Here is a 27,194-nt window from a genome sequence, read left to right on the forward strand (position 1 = left end):
TATCGTTACATATATATATACATATAGATACATATATATATCTTCCCCCCTCACACACACAGAGCCCGTGGAGGAGGGAGCAGCAGTATCGTTATGTATATATGTATCGTTACATATATATATACATATAGGATACATATATATATCTTCCCCCCTCACACACACAGAGCCCGTGGAGGAGGGAGCAGCAGTATCGGGGGCAGCGGTGACAACGGAGGGCTCGAGCCCTGCAGCCGCCCTGATGACCCCCAACAGCACACCGGCTCCCGCGGACCCTGGCTCCCCGCAGCCGGACTACCAGGACCGAGCTGAGGGGTGAGGACCACCGACCACTGGCCGTCCTGCCGACGGATTATTATCTTTTCATCGTTTTCTATCTTTCCCTCCCATTGAAACGGCTGAAAAGCTGCTCAAACACCTGTGCCATACAAGACCCAAGAGTGCATGCGTTTTAAAATGATCAAGAATAGCCCACTGAAGTCCCAAATGATTTGTTCCAACACAGTGCTATTTGTGAGAAATGTTTTCTGCTACTTAAAGCTACAATATGCAACATTAAGATAACAATAAATAGGAGCAGTCGGTGTCTGTCTGTGACGCCGGGTACACAGATCCTTTCAAAACATTTGAATATCATGGAAATATCATGGCATCGAGGCAGTAATTAAAGCAAAAGGATTCCCGACCAAGTATTGAGTGCAGGCATGAACATAACTTTTGACAAGATCGACATTTCTGTTTTGAAAATGCCGATTTTCGATTGGTTTTATGTGCTATTTAATTTCTTTAAATACTGTTTTGGGGTTTTTTTATGAGCTGGAAGCCAGATTTATGCAAAGTTAAACAAATCAATATTTGAAATACTTTACGTTGTGTGTAATGAATCTATAATCTATGAAAGTTTCACTTTTTGAAAGGAATTAATCATTAATAATATTCAAATTTTTTGGAAAGGATCTGCACATGTCAAAATCCCCCCGTTTGGCTTAACTTTGCTTTTCACTTTTTGTTAGAGATGCATTTGGGCCGGTTGCCTTTTGCTGTGGGTGTGGCCAGCAGTGGGAGGGGTTGTTGTGGGTGTGGCCAGCAGTGAGATGGGTTGTTGTGGGTGTGGCCAGCAGTGGGAGGGGTTGTTGTGGGTGTGGCCAGCAGTGATATGCGTTGTTGTGGGTGTGGCCAGCAGTGGGAGGGGTTGTTGTGGGTGTGGTCAGCAGTGAGATGGGTTGTTGTGGGTGTGGCCAGCAGTGAGATGGGTTGTTGTGGGTGTGGCCAGCAGTGGGAGGGGTTGTTGTGGGTGTGGCCAGCAGTGATATGCGTTGTTGTGGGTGTGGCCAGCAGTGGGAGGGGTTGTTGTGGGTGTGGTCAGCAGTGAGATGGGTTGTTGTGGGTGTGGCCAGCAGTGAGATGGGTTGTTGTGGGTGTGGCCAGCAGTGGGAGGGGTTGTTGTGGGTGTGGCCAGCAGTGGGAGGGGCTGTTGTGGGTGTGGTCAGCAGTGGGAGGGGTTGTGGGTGTGGCCAGCAGTGGGAGGGGTTGTGGCTGTCAACGTGAGGCTAGCAGCCACAGTGCAGGGAAGTAAACAAAACAGAACCCTGGCAGAAAGCAGTAAGCAAAGAACGAAGAACAAAGCTAAATGTGCGTCAGATCAAATCCATTCAAAGTCAGGGCGGACATCTGCATGGTGTCTCTGCTGATCCTGAGTGTTGTGGTTTTACGCAGTGGTCCTCAGGCTAGGTGTCATTTCACTTCACCAAGATGGCCGACAACTATTGGGATGGGAACACGGAGCGGGGATGGAGGGCGGGACTATTTCCTGTCTCAAAGAGGAAAAGTTGCATCTTGTAGCTTTAAATGTGTGGCCGTTGAGCGGTGAAAGAACTGACATCTTTTCTTGTCTCAGGGAGGAAGAGAGTGCTGATGTTAGTGTGGCTGACAGACTATCAGAGGCCGAGGAGAGGATCAAGGTTCTGCATTCATGTAAGTGCTTTTAACAACATAGCACTTATCTTTCTTCACAACCTTTTAAACACCCAATCTATCAATGCACTATGCTGCCCCCTATTGAAACACTTTGTATACATAGTTAGAACGAAGACTTCTTTTCATACTGACTTTTTTTTTTTAGGTTTATGAGTATTAGTAGCAAAAAGTTTGCTTCCATGTGCAATGTTCAGGAAAACCAACCTGTATTTTAAGTGGGTTCTCTTCAAGAAACTCTACGAATGTGCCAACATTTAGATTGTCAAATCATTTCTGGATTGTAGCTTTAAGGTCAAAGTTCATGCTTTTGTGCTTGAAGTTCATTATCTCACTTCCTGCTGTCTGCCCCTCAACAGCACTGAACACTGCGCAGACAGAGCTGCTGGACCTGCGGTGTAAATACAACCAGGAGATGACGAACAAGTAAGACTCCGCCTCCGCTTTTACACTGTACCTTTACTTCTCCACACACGTTCATGGTCCAATCCCCTCCACTTGTGGCGGGACAAACATCGCCACCTCTAGGGTCTTCTTCACTGGTGCCCATCGCAGCACGGTAAAGTGTTGGAGCCACTCTCCTTGTTTTCCCAACAGGAACTCCTGTCCAGTGGAGAAGTGAGGAATGCCTTGTTTTCCCAACAGGAACTCCTGTCCAGTGGAGAAGTGAGGAATGCCTTGTTTTCCCAACAGGAACTCCTGTCCAGTGGAGAAGTGAGGAATGCCTCGTTTTCCCAACAGGAACTCCTGTCCAGTGGAGAAGTGAGGAATGCCTCGTTTTCCCAACAGGAACTCCTGTCCAGTGGAGAAGTGAGGAATGCCTCGTTTCACAACAGTAACTCCTGTCCAGTGGAGAAGTGAGGAATGCCTCGTTTTCCCAACAGGAACTCCTGTCCAGTGGAGAAGTGAGGAATGCCTCGTTTTCCCAACAGGAACTCCTGTCCAGTGGAGAAGTGAGGAATGCCTCGTTTTCCCAACAGGAACTCCTGTCCAGTGGAGAAGTGAGGAATGCCTCGTTTTCCCAACAGGAACTCCTGTCCAGTGGAGAAGTGAGGAATGCCTTGTTTTCCCAACAGGAACTCCTGTCCAGTGGAGAAGTGAGGAATGCATTGTTTTCCCAACAGGAACTCCTGTCCAGTGGAGAAGTGAGGAATGCCTCGTTTTCCCAACAGGAACTCCTGTCCAGTGGAGAAGTGAGGAATGCCTCGTTTTCCCAACAGGAACTCCTGTCCAGTGGAGAAGTGAGGAATGCCTCGTTTTCCCAACAGGAACTCCTGTCCAGTGGAGAAGTGAGGAATGCCATAGTAAAGGTGGACTGAGAGTGACTCAGCCTCTAATGCGGGTCGATGAGAGAGCTCTGTGTTTGCCTCCACTGGCAGCAGGGCCTTGACAGCCCTCAAGAAGAATTGCTCCATTTAAAGATTGCTTCAGAAAACACTCTACCTTGTCCTGCTCTTTGAGCGCAATGTATCCAGCACGGCTGAGATGAATCTGAGCCTGTATGAAAGATGTCGATAGACATTCAAAGTAAACACTCCTTTGTTTTGGGTTGTGCTCCAGAGCACAGTCAGCCACGGCTAATGGATTTTCTCCCAGGCTTAATCCATGCTGCAATTGAACTGATGTTTCTGGACCCACCGCCATCCATTCTGTTGGATTGGACGTCTTCTCACTTTGGCCTTACCTTTCACATGCTGCTGCAGCTCAGAACACCATCTCACTTATGTGGCTGGGGCGGCTTTAGCTCAGGAGGTAGAGCGGGTCGGCCAATGACGCAAGGGTTGGCGGTTCGATCCCCGCTCCCTCCCAGCTGCTGTCGTTGTGTCCTTGGGCAAGACACTTAACCCTCCTTGCTCCCGATGGTGTGTAGGCACCCTGCGTGGCAGCCTGCCGCCATCGGTGTATGAATGGGTGAATGTAGACTACCTACTGATTGTAAAGCGCTTTGGATAAAAGCGCTATATAAATGCAGGCCATTTACCGTTTGTGTGTGTGTGTGTGTGCGCGTGCGTGTGTGCGTGCAGATTCCAGTGGGTTGAGAGCAGTGTTGGGGGTAACTCATTACAAAATTAACATATTACATGTAATATATTACTTTTAGCAGTAACTCAGTAATATAACTTATTACTTATAGGATTTCAGTAATATTATACCAGTTACTTTGTCAAGTAACTCAAGTTACAAATTGAGTTAAATTTTATTAAATCAAAGCACATATTTAAAAAAGATACAATCATTTCCTAATCAAACTAACAAAGGAAAATAACAACATTTAGAATTTTGGATTGTTTACACTGACTTCAAGGCGGTTGAAATTATTTTTCGGGATGGTTCCGGGGCGGCGATGTCGTTCTGCTGCTGCTGTTGTTTTGGTAAAAGTAATGCAAAAGTAGTGTAATAAGTAACGAGTTACTCTACACAGAAAGTAATATTGTAAAGTAACGTATTACTTTCAAATGAAAGTAACTAGTAATATGTAGTATATTACATTTTGAAAGTAACAAAGCCCAACACTGGTTGAGAGTAGCCCACTGACCCCAGTGCTGCAGCTGCAGTCCCCACCCTCCCTGACCCCCAGTGGTGAGATGTAACAAAGTAATAATACTTGTTACAGTACTTCAGTATTTTTAAGGAGTATCTGTACTTTACTTGAGCATTTATATTTCTGTCAACTTTCATTTTTTACTCCACTACATTTCCTAAATATTTGAATCATGTAATATCAGAAATTGCTTTTGATACAGTAGATGCTATAAGACTTTTACTAAAGTAATATCATAATATATATGACTTTAACTTTTACCAAAGTCATTTCCTGTACTTTTTGCAGTACTTACCTGTACTTCTGACCCTGAGTCTGTAACCAGCAGGTCTGTCTCTATGACTCTCCCTGACTGTTTCCTCACTGCTGACCCTGAGTCTGTAACCAGCAGGTCTGTCTCTATGACTCTCCCTGACTGTTTCCTCACTGCTGACCCTGAGCCTGTAACCAGCAGACCTGCCTCTATGACTCTCCCTGACTGTTTCCTCACTGCTGACCCTGAGTCTGTAACCAGCAGACCTGCCTCTATGACTCTCCCTGACTGTTTCCTCACTGCTGACCCTGAGTCTGTAACCAGCAGACCTGTCTCTATGACTCTCCCTGACTGTTTCCTCACTGCTGACCCTGAGTCTGTAACCAGCAGACCTGCCTCTATGACTCTCCCTGACTGTTTCCTCACTGCTGACCCTGAGTCTGTAACCAGCAGGTCTGTCTCTATGACTCTCCCTGACTGTTTCCTCACTGCTGACCCTGAGTCTGTAACCAGCAGACCTGTCTCTATGACTCTCCCTGACTGTTTCCTCACTGCTGACCCTGAGTCTGTAACCAGCAGGTCTGTCTCTATGACTCTCCCTGACTGTTTCCTCACTGCTGACCCTGAGTCTGTAACCAGCAGGTCTGTCTCTATGACTCTCCCTGACTGTTTCCTCACTGCTGACCCTGAGTCTGTAACCAGCAGGTCTGTCTCTATGACTCTCCCTGACTGTTTCCTCACTGCTGACCCTGAGCCTGTAACCAGCAGACCTGCCTCTATGACTCTCCCTGACTGTTTCCTCACTGCTGACCCTGAGTCTGTAACCAGCAGACCTGTCTCTATGACTCTCCCTGACTGTTTCCTCACTGCTGACCCTGAGTCTGTAACCAGCAGGTCTGTCTCTATGACTCTCCCTGACTGTTTCCTCACTGCTGACCCTGAGTCTGTAACCAGCAGACCTGTCTCTATGACTCTCCCTGACTGTTTCCTCACTGCTGACCCTGAGTCTGTAACCAGCAGGTCTGTCTCTATGACTCTCCCTGACTGTTTCCTCACTGCTGACCCTGAGTCTGTAACCAGCAGGTCTGTCTCTATGACTCTCCCTGACTGTTTCCTCACTGCTGACCCTGAGTCTGTAACCAGCAGGTCTGTCTCTATGACTCTCCCTGACTGTTTCCTCACTGCTGACCCTGAGTCTGTAACCAGCAGGTCTGTCTCTATGACTCTCCCTGACTGTTTCCTCACTGCTGACCCTGAGTCTGTAACCAGCAGGTCTGTCTCTATGACTCTCCCTGACTGTTTCCTCACTGCTGACCCTGAGTCTGTAACCAGCAGGTCTGTCTCTATGACTCTCCCTGACTGTTTCCTCACTGCTGACCCTGAGTCTGTAACCAGCAGGTCTGTCTCTATGACTCTCCCTGACTGTTTCCTCACTGCTGACCCTGAGTCTGTAACCAGCAGACCTGCCTCTATTACTCTCCCTGACTGTTTCCTCACTGTTGATAAGAAAGACTATTTGTCTGCTCGGACTTGAGTAGCTGAGCAGGTAATCAATACAAAACATTTTCCGTACTGCACAAGTTCATTAAATGTGGAGCTGACACCATGTGACACCTGTTACTGTTTGCTGTCCTGGGCTTATTGATAGGTCCTGGTCATGGCCCATCTATCCTGGGCTTATTGACGGGGCCTGGTCATGGCCCTGTGCTGGGCTGCATTGCACAACACCGATGCTAATTAATGCCAAGGATAGGGAACCGTTTGCTTTGAGACACAGAGCCACAACGTCCCAGTGATTCTGCATCTCACACTGTACAAATGTTGTATTGTAGGGCGTGCGGGTAGTGCAGCGGTAGATTCCCTGCGTACCAACACGAGGGTCGCAGGTTCGAGCCCCCCGTGTTACCACGCCCATACTGGCACAATTGGCCGTGTCTGCGGGTGGGAAGCCGGATAGGTTGTTTGCAACCACGTGATTCCGATGACGTCGCTGGGGGGGGGGGCACTCTCCCAGAGCCACTATGGAGAATGGAGGAAAGCGGGTCTGCAAGAGGGTTGGATGCCGCTCCACGCTGCAGGTATCACCAGAAGATTGCAAAACATATAGAGAGGCAAAGTGGAACGTCACTTCCTGCTTCAGCACTGTACCAGAGATTTTCATCCGCCATTTATTTTCCCATAGACATTTCGTAAAATGCTTATAAAATAGTTGTATTTTGTCAAACCAAACGGTTCAGCTAACGCTATAATCGGGAGAGACCATAGAAGATTTCACTCGGACCAAAACCTAAAAAAACAACATCGAAAATATATTTTCTTTAAACCCGCATTTTTTTTAACGTTTTGGTCCCAGTGAAATGTTAGGCGATCTCTCCTGTTTCTAAATATATCTTTACCGTATGGTTTGAACCAGTAAAACTATTTTTATACGCATTTTACGAAATGTGGATGGGAAAATAAATGGCGGATGAAAATCTCTGGTACAGTGCTGAAGCAGGAAGTAGGCGGTCACTTTGCCTCTCTATAGGATATGATCCATACACAATGAAGAGAAGCTGTTTTTCCAGCAACTTGTCTGATTTTGCGAGTGCTTTCCTATGTAGTCTGCTGCTGGTTGGCCCCGCAGCATGATCACATGGTTTGCAAACAAACCAACGGTCTCGCCCCGGTCGCCATCTTGACGTGACGTCACCTGAAAACAACCTATTTAAGTGTATGTGTCTTGGTGACCGCACTAGTGCCTCGTCTGGTCGGTCGGGGCGCCTGTTCGTGCGGGGAATAGCGTGATCCTCCCACGCGCTGCGTTCCTGCTGGTGAAATTCCTGGCTGTCAGGTGAAAAGAAGCCGGTGGTGACTGCACATGTATCGGAGGAAGCATGTGCTAGTCTACAACTCTCCCCAGATCGGCAGAGGGGGCGGAGCAACGACCGGCACAGCAGGGGGAATTGGCTAAGTGCAATAGGCGAGAAAGCGGGGGAAATCCGAAAAAATAAATCTTGTTCTATTGTGGTTGAGTATTTCTGCTCACATTGGATTGTTGTAGTTTTTTGGTGTTTTTGAGAGATGAGATGAAGGCAGCAGAAAGGTACAAACATCATATGAGAGAAGAGAAGATAGTTAGGCTGAATGAAATGTGTTTAATGTGGATTCGAAAAAAAAGAAAGAATCTAATATATTCTTTGAACAAATTTGGTAGAAAGGCTTTCTTTGTCCTGAAACCTCTGAAACCTATGTGCATATTTAAATCAATCACACCCTCCTCGTTAATTTATCCTTCTCTACCTTTTGAAAATCAGCTCCCATGTGTGCAAAAGGAAACTGTTGCACTTCAAACACGCCTCATGAATAATCTGCCGAGCTGCTATTTAAATGAGACTTGTGTGATTGTTAGATGTATGGAGGCAAGTTGAAGCTGAATCTCAGCAGAGATCTGTGGTTCAGGAAGCAGGCATCCATCCAGCCTGTCAGCCGCTCTCTGTGGGCAGGAAGGGGGCAGCACAAGAGGCAACATATGGCTGAGGAGGTTGACCTCTACAACCAATAAATATTCCTCTGTCAGTAAAAACATGATGACTTGATTGCTGTGAATTTGGCTTTATTATTGTTATTATTATTATTATTATTATTATTATTATTATTATTATTATTATTACCTATTATTATTATATTATTATTATTATTATTATTATTATTATTATTACCTTTATATGATTATTATGATATTATTATTCTTGTTATTATTATTATTATATTATTATTATATTATTGTTATTATATTCTTATTATTCTTATTATTCTTATTATTCTTATTACATTATTATTATTATTTTATTATTATTATTATTATTATTATTATTATTATTATTATTATTATTATTATTATTATTATTATTATTATTATTATTGTCATCACCCAGATGTGTGATGACAACACCTGTGCTGGATTTCGGCTGAATGCTGTGTAGAGTGAGAACAGCTCCTCTGTGTGTGTGTGTGTGTGTGTGTGTGTGTGTGTGTGTGTGTGTGTGTGTGTGTGTGTGTGTGTGTGTGTGTGTGTGTGTGTTTCACATCCAAACTCATGAAATATATTATAAATATATTGGTAGAAAATTGTACCACTTTAGGATATAACTGCCAACGTCTTGTGTTTGGGAGTCTGGGGGCATGTTCACAAACTCTGTGCTCTGTGGACTGCAACTAGGAGGGCTGCAAAAGACTGATGCAAAAACATTGGCTAAATATTGTTCAGTCTCAGCCACCGTAGGCAGCCTTTCCATCTGCAGAAGACGGTGCTTTGTATTCACCTTTATGTTCCCATGCAGGGGTCAGCCAATCACTTCCTGTTGTGTTGACACTTCCTGTCACGAGTCAGACTAGGTTTGAGACAGACAGCGTTTTGAACAGGAAGTCGTAAGACAACTGCGTCAAGTGGGCGGGGCTACATAAGGTGAACACCGTTGAATACTGAACATGTTCACATACGTCAATGCCTGCATTTGTTACATGAAGCTCTCATTGTGTCAACGTGTCTACAAGCACGTGCATCCTGTGTCTGCTTTGACCGTACTGTACTGTACTACTGTACTGTCTTTCATAGTTGCCCTACTTTGGGATCCAAATAAAAGTATGTAAATGTGTGTGTGTGTGTTCCAGGGCAGAGGAGGTTGACGCCATCATGACGAACCTGGAGAAGGCGAACCAGGTGAGTGCAGTCTTCCTCTTGTGCTTCTCTGATTGAGATGCTCCTTCGTTAAGGTAATCACTCCTGTAATCAAGCCTGGGCTTTAATTAGACACCCTGCGTCCTGCGCCTGCTCCGAGCGCCCCCTCCTCCCCCCCCCCCCCTTCCTCCCCCCCTCTCCCCCTCCTCCCCCTCCTCCCCCCCTCTCCCCCCCCTCCCCTCCCCTCCCCTGTGTGTGTGATTAGCGAGTGTAAACCTGGGCCCCCGTCGGTGGGCGCACCATGGCAGCACGGTGCCACTCAGCAGAGGACAGGAGACTGATGGCGGAGCGCGCAACGCCGCGGCTCTTAGTTAGCTCGTTGCCTTGATTGCTTCCTATGCTAGTGATACCTCTTCTCTTCTGTTTCTTTCTTCTCCTCTCCCTCTCCCTCTCTCTCTCTTGCACTCTGTTGCTCTCTCTCTCCCTCTCTCTCTCTGTCTCTCTCTCTCCCTCGCACTCTGTTGCTCTCTCTCTCCCTCTCTCTCTCTGTCTCTCTCTCTCGCACTCTGTTGCTCTCCCTCTCTCTCTCCCTCTCTCTCTCTCTCCCTCTCTCTCTCTCTCTCTCTCTCTCTTCTGCACTCTGTTGCTCTCTGCCAGCAGCTCCTAGATAAATGTTCTCAAAATGAATCATTAATTAGTAGTCTGGGTGTGACAGAGCAGGTAAACAGTCTGGTGGTGGTGGGGGGGGGGGCTGTCTAAACAGCCCTCTCAGCAGAACCAAGTGGCGGCTGCACTCGTCTGCTCGGGCCCCTGCCTCAGGTTCTAAATGTTCCTGGGATGTTCCTCTGATTGATGTGTCTGCCCTCACCTTGATCATCTGATCTGGTGGCTGTGTGAAAGTTGTAACGCTGTGATGCGCTCTGTCTGTCTGTCTGCGTGTAGAGAGCCGAGATGGCCCAGAGGGAGGTGGAGAGGCTAAAGGAGCAGCTGGCCAGTGCCCAGAGTGTCACCCCAGGGAGCTGCCATCCAGCAGAGGGCACTAGCAGGGTAAGAACAGTGCGCTTTAAATTCTTCTTCTTCTTGTTGTCTTGGGTGCCAATAGAGAACCGCAGGAACGAGTCCGGAAATCATCGATGCTAACAGTCCTGGTTCTTCACTGTTTTCACCTATGGGAGTTTTGAATGGGTTTTTGGCGCGATGCTTCTAATAATCTCTCTGGGCAACGCTGGCTTAATCAAACGCGAACCAGTGTTTAGTAATATCATCTTCACACACGAGGACCACTTTTATGAGTTTTGAAGCTTTTACGTCCCGTTAAAAGGGCGGCTAGCTAGCAAACGGTTAAATGAGACTACACTGTTGAGTCGATGGAGATATATACGTCAATAACGTCACCACTTCAAAGGACGAACACGGAAATTCTCTTTCCCTCTCCTGGTTCAGCCCGTTCAGCCCGGGGTAATCAGTGCACACATCAACAACAGTCCAGGTTGAGTGCTGACGTGACGTGGAAGCCTATGCGACAGTGTGTAGTTCTGGATTAGCTTAGCTCAAGCTTTTTACTTCTAGGGCTCGCATTTACGCTACAAAACTCATGAAAGTGGCCCTCATGTGTGAAGATTATCCGACTGAACTCTGGTTCGCGTTTGAGTAGTCTTGCGTTGCCCAGATACCGTATTTGAAGCATCGCGGCAAAACCCCATTCAAAAATCCCATAGACAGAAACAGTGAAGACCCAGGAAGTCCGGGACTTTCGCGTTCTGACTACAAAAATACGTCATCCCTGCGGCTCTCTATAAGCGCTACATTGCTGTGGTCTGTCTGCGCTGCACTTCGGTTCACCTGTCAATCAAACGGTATATGGGCGGTACCGTTTGTCTGTTCAGCCGTGTAATGGCGGCTGCCACTGCTCATGCTAGCTACCCAGTTCTTCTTCTACTGATTCCAAACAAACAAAGTAGTTGCTGCCTGTGCAATGTAAAGCGCATCACTTCCTGTGTGCCAGAGGACTTTCCCAGGAAACACCAACGGCTGTTTAGAGCAGCAAATGTAGAAGCTTTCAGGAAGCGGTTATAGGTTGAGTCACTGTTGTGTCACATCAGGGATGGTCAACCGCAAGCCACATGTGGCCCCCGTCCTCGCTCAGTGTGGCCCTTCAGTCACTTACAGAGATAGTTTTTCAGGGGGGTCAGAGGGGAAACACAGAAAGCATGTCACATACCTGCCAACACTCCAGATCTGCGCGGGAGTATCCCTATTTTTAACCCTTTCTCCTGTTCATTTCCAGATTTCATTGTGATACAAACCAAATGGCTGTAGCAGGGTTAGTTTCAAATGCAAAGTTTATTCGGTAGCATATGAAACTAGAAGACCTAAGGCAGAGGTTCCCAAACTTTTCAGACCAAGAACCACTGTGTACCAAACCAAATTTCCCAAGAACCACTTCCCACTGTGGTTACCAACTTTCTTTCTCCATAAAAGCAATCACAGATTTAACCGTGCAATAGCATCAGAAAGGCTGAATAGTAGTAGGCTACTGTTGCGAGTCAAACCGCAAATAACCAACACAAACAGAAACATGTCAACGTCTTATTTGCTGATAGGCTGATGGCAGTCAGCAAGGCTCTTGAGTACCACCAGGTGGAGCACCGCGGACCACCAGTGGTCCCCGGACCACAGTTTGGGAATCACTGACCTAAGGCATCCATTGGTACCAACCGTGTCATGCTAGCTTGGTCGGGAAGGGAGCTAAATAACGCTCCCAAAGTTAGGCTAAATTTCGGCAAGTGAAAAACCGGCATGGCCATCTTCAAAGGGGTCCCTTGAGCTCACCTCAAGATATCTGAATGAGAATGGGTTCAATGAGTCTCACTTGTACAGATAAGGAAGTATTTTCCGATAGGGTAGCCCAACCCTTACTAAATGCATTTGAATATGAAAAAATTGAAATGTTGCTATAATAAACTTTGATTGTCGTTCTTTCCATCAAATGAGTAGCTATAATTGGCTAATTGAGTGATGGGGTTACAGTAGTGCATGGTCACAGTCTGGCACTCTGGTAGTGAGGAATTTTTTGTGTGGCCTTCTATCATCAAAATTGCCCCATTTGCCAATAGAGAACAAAACAAATGTGTATTTATATCCAAATGTCTTAGCATCTCTGAATGATCAGATAGCCCCATCAGTATATATGCAGCCCACCTAGGATCATGACAATGCATTTCTAAATGAACATAAGTATTACATAATTATCACAGCTGAAGTAAAAGCCTTTCATCTTCCAAGTGTCTGAGTTATATATCAACAGTGAGGACCTGTTCTTCTTAGGTGGCCTCAGTCGTTTCTCTCCCGCTCGGTGTCTTGATCTCAGTGTGTGTTCTCTCTCTCTCTCTCTCTCTCTCTCTCTCTCTCTCACACCCTCTCTGTCACCCCCACCCCCCCCCTCCCTCACCCTGTCAGGAGAGGGAGGAGAAGGGCGAGGTGTCGCCCTCCCAGCTGGAGGCTGCTCTGCTGGCTAAGGACCGCGAAATCCTCCGACTTCTAGAGAACGTTCAGCGGCTGCAGTTCACACTACAGGAAGTGCAAGAGGCCTCCGCCAATCAGATCCTCGAGCTGGAACGCCAGCTGGCCTATAAGACAGAAGCTATAGAGGTGAGTGGCTCCGGCACGCCTACACGCTGCTCAGTGGCTCTGATTATTAATGACACTCTTTTCACGTCAATTGAAATGAGCCTATCCTCTTGGGCAATTGGCCTTGCTGTCCCGGTCGTTGCTCCACCCCCTCTGCCGATCTGGGGAGAGCCGTAGACTAGCACATGCTTCCTCTGATACTGTACATGTGCGGCTAACCAGGAATTGAACCCGGGTCTCCGCGGTGGTAGGCGAGTGCTCTTACCTCTACTCTACACTACCCAGACACCTCCTCTTCTCCTTTTTCCATTTCAGAGATTAGAAGCTAAATTGCAATCCCAGATGGACTATGAAGAGATTAAAACAGAACTCAGGTGAGAGTTTGGTGGAGGCGGAGTTTGTAACTACTTCCTGATAACATGAATATTGAACTCCCAACTCCTGGACTTGCTCACGGCGCTGTGTTTCCCCCTTTAGCATCCTGAAGGTCATGAAGCTGGCCTCGGCAAACGGCAGCTCATCCCAGGTATGTGCTCATCCCAGGTGTGTGCTCATCCCAGGTGTGTGTGTGTGTATGTGCTCCTGTTGATACAGCTGCTGCAAAACAAGATGAACAAACCACACCTATGTTGGCTTCCTAATGTCCCCCTGGTGTCAGGGAAGAAAAACTACAGCCTCAGCCACCGTCATCCATTGTAGGGATATCTACAGACACTATAATTGATTCATCGAAAATTAACAGCCTTTGTGTGTGTGTGTGTGTGTGTGTGTGTGTGTGTGTGTGTGTGTGTGTGTGTGCGTGTGCGTGTGCGTGTGCGTGTGCGTGTGTGTGTGTGTGTGTGTGTGCGCGTGTGCGTCTGTGTGTGTGTAGGATTCTGCCAAAGCTGCAGAAGCTCTTTTGCTGGATAAAGAAGTCTTTCTTCCATCACACAAGTACCTGGTGGATAAAGCCAGAGTCTTACACAACAATGGTATCTATCTATATCTATCTATCTATCTATCTATCTATCTATCTATCTATCTATCTATCTATCTATCTATCTATCTATCTATCTATCATCTATCTATCTATCTATATATCTATCATCTGTCTGTCTGTCTGTCTGTCTGTCTGTCTATCTATCTAAGACAACATAACCTGTCAGTGTCTTCGTTATGACAACTTGACATGAACCGAAACAACATAGCCTGTCATAAACATGACATAGCAGGCATTAAGATGTGTTTAAGTGCAATGCCACTGTCAAATGAGTTTATAACTGTGTCAACAGTGTTTTCCTTGACTTCAACTACAGTGGTACAATTTGAACCTTTCATTAAGATGGCATTAAGTGTAATTACACTGTTTTGATTCATGTCAAGTTGTCATAACAAAGACGTTGACAGGTTATGTTGTCTTGGTTAATGTCAAGTTGTCACAATGAAGACATGTCAAACGATGTCAGCTTTGCATTAACAATGACATCATTGACCGATTGACACTTAATGACAACAGTCATAAGCATTCACAAAGCCTCCTTCATGTTCATGACAGGTGTCATGTCATGGTCATTATAACAGTGTCATGTCAGTCTTATGCTAGAGTGAATTGTGACATCACGCACTCTCGGCTGGCTCCATAGGCTGCTCCAAGCGTGCTCAGCTCTTATTGGAGCACAGAGCAAAAATGGGCAGGACTTAGGAAAGATCAATTGCTTGTTTTGAACAGTCTCTACTGAAGCCAATGCAACTGTAGGCTATGTGTAGCTCGCTCAGTTAGCGTGTGTAGGCTATGTGTAGCTCGCTCAGTTAGCGTGTGTAGGCTATGTGTAGCTCGCTCAGTTAGCGTGTGTAGGCTATGTGTAGCTCGCTCAGTTAGCGTGTGTAGGCTATGTGTAGCTCGCTCAGTTAGCGTGTGTAGGCTATGTGTAGCTCGCTCAGTTAGCGTGTGTAGGCTATGTGTAGCTCGCTCAGTTAGCGTGTGTAGGCTATGTGTAGCTCGCTCAGTTAGCGTGTGTAGGCTATGTGTAGCTCGCTCAGTTAGCGTGTGTAGGCTATGTGTAGCTCGCTCAGTTAGCGTGTGTAGGCTATGTGTAGCTCGCTCAGTTAGCGTGTATAGGCTATGTGTAGCTCGCTCAGTTAGCGTGTGTAGGCTATGTGTAGCTCGCTCAGTTAGCGTGTGCCTTCTGTCACCAGATGACGACCAGTCGGAGGATTCAGTCAGAGAGGTGGTGGTGGGCATGACGCCCGGTTCCCACTCCTCTTCCTCCCAGGTGGAGGGTCGTGCCTCCCCCAGCCCAGGCCCCCCCACCTTGGACGGGTCGTGCTCCAGCCACGATCTGGCTCGTCCCTTCTCGGCGTCGCCGGGCTCCGGGGACCGTCTGTCAGGAGACCACATCCTCCACAAGCAGCTCCTCTCCCCGCTCTTTAAAAAGGAGGGCAGCGGCCTCATGGCTTTCCCCACCGCCCTGTACGCAGCCAAAGCCGCCCTCATGTCGACCAATCACGGACCCTCGGGGGCAGGCGGCATCGAAGCCGGCCTGCCCAGCGACCAATCGGAAAGCGGCAGCTCGACCGCGGGCGACGACGACCATCTGGACACGGCGGAGATCGCCTTCCAGGTGAAAGAGCAGCTGCTGAAGCATAACATTGGGCAGCGCGTGTTTGGCCACTATGTGTTGGGCCTCTCCCAGGGCTCGGTCAGCGAGATTCTGGCCCGGCCCAAACCCTGGAGGAAGCTGACAGTGAAAGGCAAAGAGCCTTTCATTAAGATGAAGCAGTTCCTCTCTGATGAACAGAACATCCTGGCTCTCCGGACCATCCAGGTCCGCCAGAGAGGTGAGTGAGCAGGACTGTCATACAAATGATAGTGACAGACAGGGAATCTTTGAAAAACATGCAGGTCCAGCTGGGGGTACTGCCCAATAAAGCACGTTTTTTTTTAGCTGTAAACTAAATGATATGCCTACAGCAGGGGTTCCCAAACTTAAGGAGGCCGCGGCCCACTTTGAAATCTGAACATTTTCCGGGGCCCACCCAACCCTTTAATCACAACTCTGATCAACACACGAGACTAAGATGATGTATTTCCCTATATGTTTTTTTATATTATATATTTTTATATAATTTACAGAGCATGTGAACTGGGCCATAAGGGAAATTAATAATCCATCCACATACAAAAACATTTAGGCAAAATACCCAAAAGCACATTGTCAACATTTTCTCCTCCATTACTCATCAGAAGTATTTGCATGTATAACACATTTGTTGAGACAAAATGTGATGAGCAACAACAGAAGAAATCAATCCACAACTTATTAGACTGTGGAAAGTCTTACCTTATCTGTAAAGGGGAGACTGGTGGTACCCAATGAACCAATTTTCATTCAGATAAATTGAGCAGAGGTCACGGGACCCCTTTGAAATAGTTTCACCTCACCCAAATTTAACCTACGTGTGGAGCGTTATTTATCCCCCTTCTCGACAAGCTAGTATATTATATGTTTGGTCCCAATGGATGTCTTAGGTCGTCTAGTCTAGTTTCTTCTGATAACAGGATCTCCACTGTAGCTTTTAAACTGACCCTGCTACAGACATTTGATTACCCGCGAAAATCGGGGAGTGTTGGCAGACCACTCGCGGCCCACCTGCAGTACCTTCACGGCCCACTAGTGGGCCGCGACACACAGTTTGGGAATCACTGGCCTACAGTATTATGCCTATGATGAAACACATCAGTGTCTTACATGAGTCCAGTTGAACTTTGGAAGCCTTTCTGAAAATCACGTGGGGAAAAAAGCACATTTACGCTTCAAGAATCATAAAAGTGGTCCTCCCTCGTTTGTGAAGAGATTAACTGAATACAAACTTTGCTGCTTCATAAACTTTTGTTGACCACACACCTTAATGCATTTAACCGAAATCCCAATACTACAATCCCGTTCTCTTTTTTTCTTCTTGGAGCTACTTTATTTAGTCAATTCCAGACAGTAAAAAGATAAAACTGTGGAAAAACATGGAGACATTTTTACACGTTTGCTTTTCTGTCTCGATAAACAAAAAGTGATGATCCTGTCATGTCACTCTCATTCTGAATTCGGGTGATATTTTCACAATTTGAAATGCTCAGTTTGGTCTCAGTGGATATCCACTTGCACTATGGTGCCACCACTTCAGCCTACCATGAGGACAATCCTGCCTCTCTTACGCCCCCGTGTGGTTGGTTGTGTCGTCGTCACCCTCTCGTCTTCTCCAGATCCGGATGTAGGCCACCATGTGCAAAGTTTATGCCTTAAAGAAAATTTGGTCATATAAATTAAGACTATACCCACTTCTCCAGGCACCACTACAACACTGCGTGTATAAAGCTAAGGTATAGCAGTTTTGCTCACGCAGTCTTGTTTTGGTGGCTTATCTACTGGACCCGTGTACGTATAAACCTTCTAATCTACTTGAACCACCCACATCCATAACGTCTTCATGGCTTCCTCTGCCCTGTTTGTAGGGTTACATTTCAACTTTGTTTTGTGCCTAGATTCACAGCTTTTGAAAGTTGAGCTTCTCGTACTCTGCAACCTCAGACAGCACGTCCTCAAAGGCAGCCATTGATCTCGCAGTCAAAGGCAAAGCCTTGGAACTGCTCTCTGATCAGCCATCCTACTCGCTCTCCCTCCTCCCTCCTCCCTCCTCCCTCTCTCTCTCTTTCTGGTACCCTCTGTGGCAGGGAGCATCACTCCTCGCATCCGAACTCCTGAAACTGGGTCAGACGACGCCATCAAGAACATCCTGGAGCAGGCCAAGAAGGAGATCCAGTCCCAGAGGGGAGGTGAGGAAGCAGCTGGATGCCATAAGTCGTGCTGTAGTTCATCGTCATAATGAGAGATTTATTTGGTGTTTATTGCTAATGAGACGTTGGCAGTGAAAAAGGTGTTGAATGCAGATGGAGTGTGCGTCAGTGTGTGGCTCTTTGCTGTGCAGGTGAGGGCAAGGCATCTCTGAACAGCTCATCAGGCAGAAGCAGTAATGGCGCAGGCAGCAGCTCTGACGACACCATCAAGAACATCCTGGAACAGGCCAGGCGGGAGATGGAGGCGCAGCAGCACGCCCTGATGGAGATGGAGGTCTGCGGCAGGGCCTCCACCGCCAGCACCGGCCCTCAGGTGGAGCGCCTGGGGCAACCAGAGCGCTCCAAGGGCCCGCCTTTACACACCTTCATCAAACAGGAGGAAGGCGGCACCGTCACCGTGTGCATGGCCAACCCCATCAGCAGCCCGCAGACGCCCCTCAGCGTGCTGTCCCCGGCCGCCTTCGTCCAGAACATCATCCGCAAGGTCAAATCGGAGATCGGCGAGGCGGGCACCTACTTCGACCAGCACTGGTCTCTGGAGCGCGGCGGGCCCCTGGTGCTGGGCTCTCGGCCCTTCGCCTCGGTCTCTCCCTCCCTGTCGTCGTCGTCGTCCGGGCCGTCCGCCCAGCCCCGGCCCTCCTGGCCCCGCCTGGAGAACGGCGAGGGCCTCCTCCCCAACAGCGAGGAGGCCTCGGCGGCCGAGGACGAGCCGGTGCCGGGCCGGCCCACCGTGGAGGTGAAGGTGGAGTCGGACGCCTCGGTGAGCGGGGAGTCCCCGGGCCCCGGCCCCGGGCGGCTCTCCTACTACCCGGCCTACATCCCCCGCGCCCTCAAGCCCACCGTGCCCCCCCTCACCCCAGAGCAGTATGAGATGTATATGTACCGCGAGGTGGACACCATCGAGCTCACCAGGCAGGTGAAGGAGAAGCTGGCCAAGAACGGCATCTGTCAGAGGATCTTTGGAGAAAAGGTCAGATGTTGGTTGCTCTGTCATATGAATAGAAGATACACACATGCTGCATTACAATTCCTCCTGCAGGTGCAAGGCACTATCTGTCCATACACAGCATGATAGAACCCACATTGTATTAAGAATGATCAAAGTGATTGATTCAATATATTGATTGGGTGGATAATACATTTCAAGGTGATTTATTAGATATATCATTTTGGTGCATTCTTAATGGGACACAGATATTATTCTGTCTTCTATATAATACCATTACTAGATACATTTGTAAATAATATACACACATACATAATACATATGCCCACATTGATATACAATAATATGTCTATGTAGATATTGTCCGTTTTTCCCAAACCCATAAACCTGGAGCTATCTCACAGACAATGAGCAGGAGATACATTTCGTGGAGCCACAGATATTTTGTCATCTTAAAAAGATGACTGGCATAGAAAAATATCACTTATTTTAAATCTGCCATGTTGGTTTATGACTACATATATTCTCCTTATTAATGCATCTTGGACATTGCCCAGTCTTTAATTTAGAATGATCATAAAGTCCCTATGTGACATTCTAAATGATCAATAGCTTGATGCACTGAAGATCTTTTCTGTTTTACCTTGTTGAAGGGTGCTGCGGCTCTGAGAAAGTTTAGACCCTTCCGTTTGAATGTAAATACCAGTACTTGTGGTGTGTTGCTTCCCTCTAGTGGTTGTTCGCTGAATGTGTATCATAGAGGTTATTTCACATGGCTTGCTGTAACCCTCCTTGTAGCAAATAGATTGCTTATTTTGTCATAATAATTTGGGAAATTAATTAACCTTGCACTTGTAATGGACTAATTATGTTTTTGGTGCTGGCATTGTAGCAGATGGTCCCGCTCAGTGCCAATATCTGAACTTGTCTTGTGTGGTCCAGGTGCTGGGTCTTTCTCAGGGCAGTGTGAGTGACATGTTGTCTCGGCCCAAACCCTGGAGCAAGCTGACCCAGAAAGGCAGGGAGCCCTTCATCCGTATGCAGCTGTGGCTACTGGACCAACTCGGACACAGCCTCCTCACACAGCTCCCTACCCAGGGCCACACTCAGGGTGAGACACACACACACAGCCTCCTCACACAGCTCTCTACCCAGGCCCACGCTCAGGGTGAGACACACACACACAGCCTCCTCACACAGCTCTCTACCCAGGCCCATGCTCAGGGTGAGACACACACACACACACACACACACACACACACACACACAGCTCTCTACCCAGGCCCACGCTCAGGGTGAGACACACACACACACACACACACACACACACACACAGCTCTCTACCCAGGCCCACGCTCAGGGTGAGACACACACACACACACACACACACACACACAGCTCTCTACCCAGGCCCACGCTCAGGGTGAGACACACACACACACACACACACACACACAGCTCTCTACCCAGGCCCACGCTCAGGGTGAGACACACACACACACACACACACACACACACACACACACACACACAGCTCTCTACCCAGGCCCACGCTCAGGGTGAGACACACACACACACACACACACACACACACACACACACAGCTCTCTACCCAGGCCCACGCTCAGGGTGAGACACACACACACACACACACACACACACACACACACACACACACAGCCTCCTCACACAGCTCTCTACCCAGGCCCACGCTCAGGGTGAGACACACACACACACACAGCCTCCTCACACAGCTCTCTACCCAGGCCCACGCTCAGGGTGAGACACACACACACACAGCCTCCTCACACAGCTCTCTACCCAGGCCCACGCTCAGGGTGAGACACACACACACAGCCTCCTCACACAGCTCTCTACCCAGGCCCACGCTCAGGGTGAGACACACACACACACACAGCCTCCTCACACAGCTCTCTACCCAGGCCCACGCTCAGGGTGAGACACACACACACACAGCCTCCTCACACAGCTCTCTACCCAGGCCCATGCTCAGGGTGAGACACACACACACAATGCCTCTGGAGCTGTCTGAATACTTTGAAATACCAAATATTCCAAATAAATGGAAAATGTGTGGATTAGTTTGAGAAATGAGCCTGTACTGTCAAATACACATGGACACGTGTATGTTTTAATGGCATACCAAATACATGTGTTCCATAATGCACAGAGGTTTCCTTTGTTAAGCCCATATATGGTCGCCTGTTCATTTCAGAAGCCTGTGATACAGAATGAGAGTCTACTACACATGCACAAGAGCTTTGACGCTATGTTTGAGGCAAGCTGTTTAGTTTGAATGAATACACTTTACAAATACACATACTTTGTAATCTTTCTGGTACAGTACTAGTAGTAGTATACATAATAGTAAGTATTACCACACTGATGTTTTATGAGGTTGGAATAAAAAGCAAATAATGTTTGTCTCAAAATATAATTGATTTTTGTTTCTATTATTTTCCTTATGAGCCTTATGATGCCTGGAGGTGATAATTACCGAGCTTTTTATTTAGCATTACACCCCTGGGTATATCGGGCATAGGCATATTGTTAGATGAAGTGTGTCTCTCAACTGTTTGCTAGTCCATACTGCCTTTCAACAGCTCAAAAGAGACACATTTGAATTTTCCAAACTATTCCCTTTGCGAGCAGAGAAACATTGCAGCAATGGTTCACTGTTCATGCTTTGGATACAGTACGAAGTGAGACTTCTGCAGTGGTTTCGTCCTGGCTAGTGGCTAGTATGTGGCTAGTGGCTCGTGTGTGGCTAGTGGCTCGTGTGTGGCTAGTGGTAATTTGTGGCTAGTGGCTCGTGTGTGGCTAGTGGCTAGTGTGTGGCTAGTGGCTAGTTTGTGGCTAGTGGCTCGTGTGTGGCTAGTGGCTCGTGTGTGGCTAGTGGCTCGTGTGTGGCTAGTGGCTAGTGTGTGGCTAGTGGCTCGTGTGTGGCTAGTGGCTTGTGTGTGGCTAGTGGCTAATTTGTGGCTAGTGGCTCGTGTGTGGCTAGTGGCTAGTGTGTGGCTAGTGGCTCGTGTGTGGCTAATGGCTCGTGTGTGGCTAGTGGCTCGTGTGTGGCTAGTGGCTCGTGCGTGGCTAGTGGCTAGTTTGTGGCTAGTGGCTCATGTGTGGCTAGTGGCTAGTTTGTGGCTAGTGGCTCATGTGTGGCTAGTGGCTAGTTTGTGGCTAGTGGCTAGTGTGTCGCTAGTGTGTGGCTAATGGCTCGTGTGTGGCTAGTGGCTAGTGTGTGGCTAGTGGCTCGTGTGTGGCTAGTGGCTAGTTTGTGGTTAGTGGCTAGTGTGTGGCTAGTGTGTGGCTAGTGGCTCGTGTGTGGCTAGTGGCTCATGTGTGGCTAGTGGCTCGTGTGTGGCTAGTGTGTGGCTAGTGGCTAGTGTGTGGCTAGTGGCTAGTTTGTGGCTAGTGGCTCATGTGTGGCTAGTGGCTAGTGTGTGGCTAGTGGCTCGTGTGTGGCTAGTGTGTGGCTAGTGGCTAGTGTGTGGCTAGTGGCTAGTTTGTGGTTAGTGGCTAGTGTGTGGCTAGTGTGTGGCTAGTGGCTCGTGTGTGGCTAGTGGCTCATGTGTGGCTAGTGGCTCGTGTGTGGCTAGTGTGTGGCTAGTGGCTAGTGTGTGGCTAGTGGCTAGTTTGTGGCTAGTGGCTCATGTGTGGCTAGTGGCTAGTGTGTGGCTAGTGGCTCGTGTGTGGCTAGTGTGTGGCTAGTGGCTAGTGTGTGGCTAGTGGCTAGTTTGTGGCTAGTGGCTCATGTGTGGCTAGTGGCTGGCTAGTGGCTCGTGTGTGGCTAGTGGCTCGTGTGTGGCTAGTGTGTGGCTAGTGGCTCATGTGTTGTGCAATATATCTCACCTTCCAGATAAAAGCCCAGTGACGGCGCAGTCTTCGCCCTCCCCGCCCCTGAGCCCAGCGGAGAGCCACCCCAGTCCACTGGGTGAACCGGTCAGCTTGACCTTGGAGAGCAGCAAGGAGAACCAGCAGCCCGAGAGTCTGGGCCTGGGCCTGGGGCTGCCCCCCCACCCAGAGGGGGGGAAGTCCACTCCCAGTCTCATGGCCCTGCATCAGCCCACCACCCCACTGGGCATCCAGGAGCTGGTGGCCATGTCTCCAGAGCTGGACACCTACGCCATCACCAAGAGGGTCAAGGAGGTGCTGACAGACAACAACCTCGGTGAGTCTGCGCAGGCTTAGAGCATCGCACATTGAAAGGTTTACATTGTCAAGCGACTCTGACGCACCTTACAGATGCATAGGATAAGTAGTGTACGTATGTGTTGTTGACACGGCGGTTTGTGTCCCACAGGCCAGCGTCTGTTTGGGGAGAGCATCCTGGGTCTGACTCAAGGCTCCGTGTCAGACCTGCTCTCCAGGCCAAAGCCTTGGCACAAGCTCAGCCTGAAAGGCAGGGAGCCTTTTGTCCGCATGCAGCTGTGGCTCAATGATCCTCACAATGTGGACAAGCTGAGGGACATGAAGAAGATGGAGAAGAAAGGTGGGCTTATGGCACTGACTCTATGTACAAACATGCACTGATCCACAGCACAGAATGTGTTACTGTTATAGAATCCCCTTGAGGCCACTATGTGCACATTTTTTGCCCACTAGATGTCGCGCTTGAGCAGTAGTAAGCAAAAACAGTCTATGAAACACAGGCACGGCTTTCAACGCTACCGTATCACTCTCTCAGCTGTCTGCTGTGTGTGCTCTGGACCAGTGATACTCAACTGGGGGCCCGCGGGCCACATGCGGCCCGTGGGCGCCCCCTGTGTGGCCTGCGATGGAATTGCATTTTTTTTTTTTTTTTTTTACAGTGCACCTGAACGCAACATGCAAGATAAGTGCAAGATAAGTGCAAGATAAGTGCAAGATAAGTGCAAGATAAGTGCAAGATAAGTGTCCAAATGTTCATGTCATTCTGGCCAATACTCCACTTCTGTTATAGCATTTCAGTCTGGAATATGGAATATCTTTCAATAGTCTATGATTTAGCTGCTAAATTGTCAAATACCGCCATCTGCTCGCTACCCAGGCACTTATGTATGTACTTAACCTAACTAACTATCCGGTGTGCACAACATTGTCAGACTAAACTCTGGCTGACACCCCAAAAACCTACAATCCGCTACAGAAAAATGTATATTGATTGTTTATTAACTGGCCCCTGGCCATCTATCATTTCACGAAAGTGGCCCCCGGGCAAAGCAAGTTGAGTATCCCTGCTCTAGACAGCTGTCTGCTGTGTGTGCACTAGACAGGCTGTGTCGTGGAGACAGCTGTCTGCTGTGTGTGCACTAGACATACATGTGGGGGACGCAACAACACACAACACCACACCACGCACACAACAACACACAAAATCACATGCACACAACAACACACGCACACAACAACACACAACACAACACCACACGCACACAACACACAACACCACACGCACACAACAACACACAACACCACATGCACACAACAACACACAACACCACAGAAGGGGGCGGGGCTTCCTTCACTGCTCAGAACAAAACGACTCGCCTGTCTGGCTAGATATATACTAGTGGTCTGCTGGCATCTAGTGGGGCTGAATATTGTCTTTAGTGTCTTTAACGTTGCCATCTCTGTCTTGCCTCTAGCCTACCTGAAGAGGCGCTACGGGCTGCTGAGCACCGGCTCAGACAGCGACTCGCCCAGCACCCGTTCAGAGTGTGTGAGCCCGGCCTTGGCCTCGCTCGACCTGTGCCCCTACAGCCAGGTGAAGAAGGTGCGCGTGGTGCTGGGCAACCAGGAGAAGGAAGCCCTGAGGAAGGCCTACCTGCTGGAGCCCTACCCCTCTCAGAACACCATCGAGATGCTGGCCTCCCAGCTCCACCTCAAAACCAACACCGTCATCAACTGGTTCCACAACTACAGGCCAGTCTGCATCTCCTTTGACCCTTACTCATGACCTTTGACCCTTACTCATGGTCGCTTCTGCTGTGGCACCAGTACTGTTGCATTGGGCGGCTTTAGCTCAGGAGGTAGAGCGGGTCGGCCAATAACGCAAGGGTTGGCGGTTCGATCCCCGCTCCCTCCCAGCTGCTGTCGTTGTGTCCTTGGGCAAGACACTTAACCCTCCTTGCCTCGTATGATTGGTATGATTGGTATGAATGTAGACATGAATGGTATGATTGGTATGATTGGTATGAATGTAGACATGAATGATGGTGGTTCGGAGGGGCCGTTGAGCGCCAATGTGTGGCTGCCACGCTTCTGAACCACCGGTACGAATGGTGTGAACGAATAATGATTCTGTGTAAGCGCTTTGAGCCTTGGAAAGGCGCTATATAAATCCAATCATTATTATTATTATTATTATTGACTCTAGGTCAGTGCTTTTCAAAGGGGGTCCTTGGGGGGGTCCCAGGGGGTCCCCAGCAAATAGGAGGATCATTGTCATCAGCGTGACGTCACTGCCACCCAAAATTGCGTAACCCCCCGCAGCAGCTAACTAGTATGAGTTGTGCCAAACAAACGTTAATATCTCAAAAACTATACATCACATCGCTTATATTTTGACATTCTGAGTGAGAGCAGAATTAGCTCAAGACTAGAGTTTGATGTATAACGTAAGCATGTTGTGTTAAAGTTGCGTGAACTGTCGCAGTTTCTAAATTGTAAACACGGTCAGCCCGGCTAGAGTCAGACGCTCAAACTCAGGCTCCATAGGGTTCCATTGCCGTTGCCACCCAGTGACGCGGTTTGTTTACCAAAATGCTGCTCGGCTGATCCCTCGTATTCATCCATAAGTAACACAGTGACAGAATATATTCACTCTTTTGGTCATGGGTTTCATACACTTTCTGTAATAAAACATTTACAAGCGCATCTTATCAGATGGGGGTCCATGGTCTATTTAAGGGTCCTTGAAAAAAAGGGTTTGAGAACCACTGCTCTAGGATGCTTTAGATGTAAATGTAACTTGTCTTCTGTTCTGACACTTGCGTTGTTTGTGTGCAGGTCCAGGATGCGACGGGAGGTTCTGATGGAGGGTTTGCCAGACAACGACACAGACGCAGAGCAACACAGCTACTCGCCCTCAGTCACACGGAGCCCCCAGTCTGACGGTGAGGAGAGGAGGCCCTCAGGACTCATGCACTCCAGCCGCCCTCACAGCGCACTGCCTCACGTCAAACAGGAGGAGGACGAGGGGGAAGAGGGCAGGGACGGCTACATGAGACCGTCCAGAGTGCAGTGTTTTCCCCTGGCGCTACAGTTCCCGCAGTTGAAAAGCGAGCGCGAGGACTCCGTTGCCGGCTGCCGCGAGCCCCACTTGGCCGGCCAGAGCCTGAGGCAGGAGGAGGGTGTGAGCAGCCAGGCTCCGGGGCTCTACGCCGGGGCCGTCTCCATAGACGGCCCCCCCCAGAGAGCCAGCCAGTCGTTGCACGAGGGCGAAGACTCCGGCAAGTCGCCCGTCGTCGTCGTGGACCCGGTCAGCTTCAAGGCGTCGTCGGAGCCGTGCCGCAGCAGCCTGGAGGTGTCCCTCAACTCGCCCTCCGCTGCGTCCTCGCCCGGCCTCATGATGTCCGTCTCCCCCGTCCCCTCCTCCTCGGCTCCCATATCGCCCTCGCTGCCCAACCCGCCCTCGACCAGCACCAATCACAGCCTGGACCCCAACCCGCTCCCGCCCTTCCAGAGCCCCAAACTCAACAGGAGCAGTCAGAGACGCAACGAGAAAATGGCCAACCTCAATAACATCATCCACAGGCTAGAGAGAGCGGCCAATCGAGAGGAGACGCTGGAGTGGGAGTTTTAAAGGCCTCCGTCGACGTGGATCTCCAGTAAAGTCCTGACGACCCTCAACGGCACACAGGAGACTCTCAAAGAGAAGCTTCCGGGAAGAGTTGGATCGGGAGCCTGGCTCCTGAAGGCCTGCCCTCTCAGACTGAAAAGTGCTCACAGCAAACGGGAAACTAGAGCTACACATTACGGCCAAATTCCCTACAAGAACTCCTAGGAAAGAAAAAAAAATATTTATAAATGTGTTTTAGGTTTTTTGATAATGCATACTACTTTGAAATCTATGTGGCAGCACTAGCTGTTGTTTTACCTATTGGACTTGACATGAAGACTTTTGCAGCTATGGTGTCATGAGATGTACACTGCAGTTCTGTAGATTGCCACTGGGTGAGATTAAAAAAGACCCCTGTCTTAAGCCATCAAAAGCACTATAACTATTTGAAAAGAGACATTGACCAAATTTGCTACTTTTTGAATAGCAATTTTTCAGATTTTGTCTGTAAGACGGGACAGTTTAAGTCAAGTAACATGAAATCCTACTACTGACTGAGGGATAGTCCTTTAAGACTC

General features: G+C 48.5%; 1 protein-coding gene across 1 annotated transcript; it reads left to right on the plus strand.

Annotated features, from left to right (window-relative positions):
• Positions 1-241: 241 nt before the first annotated feature.
• cux2b (cut-like homeobox 2b) lies at positions 242-26,640 on the plus strand (the record flags this gene model as incomplete). The annotated part of the gene is made up of 17 exons (XM_083643953.1): positions 242-315; positions 1,898-1,974; positions 2,334-2,400; positions 9,423-9,471; positions 10,372-10,476; positions 12,889-13,080; positions 13,375-13,433; positions 13,537-13,585; positions 13,931-14,030; positions 15,235-15,876; positions 17,765-17,866; positions 18,019-18,857; positions 19,776-19,944; positions 22,714-23,025; positions 23,158-23,346; positions 24,482-24,758; positions 25,845-26,640. 17 exons carry the CDS (start codon positions 242-244, stop codon positions 26,638-26,640), a joined length of 4,098 nt encoding a protein of 1,365 aa, XP_083500079.1.
• Positions 26,641-27,194: the final 554 nt, after the last annotated feature.

The sequence above is a fragment of the Poromitra crassiceps genome, assembly GCF_964638095.1.
Source record: "Poromitra crassiceps genome assembly, chromosome: 10".
NCBI lineage: Eukaryota > Metazoa > Chordata > Actinopteri > Beryciformes > Melamphaidae > Poromitra > Poromitra crassiceps.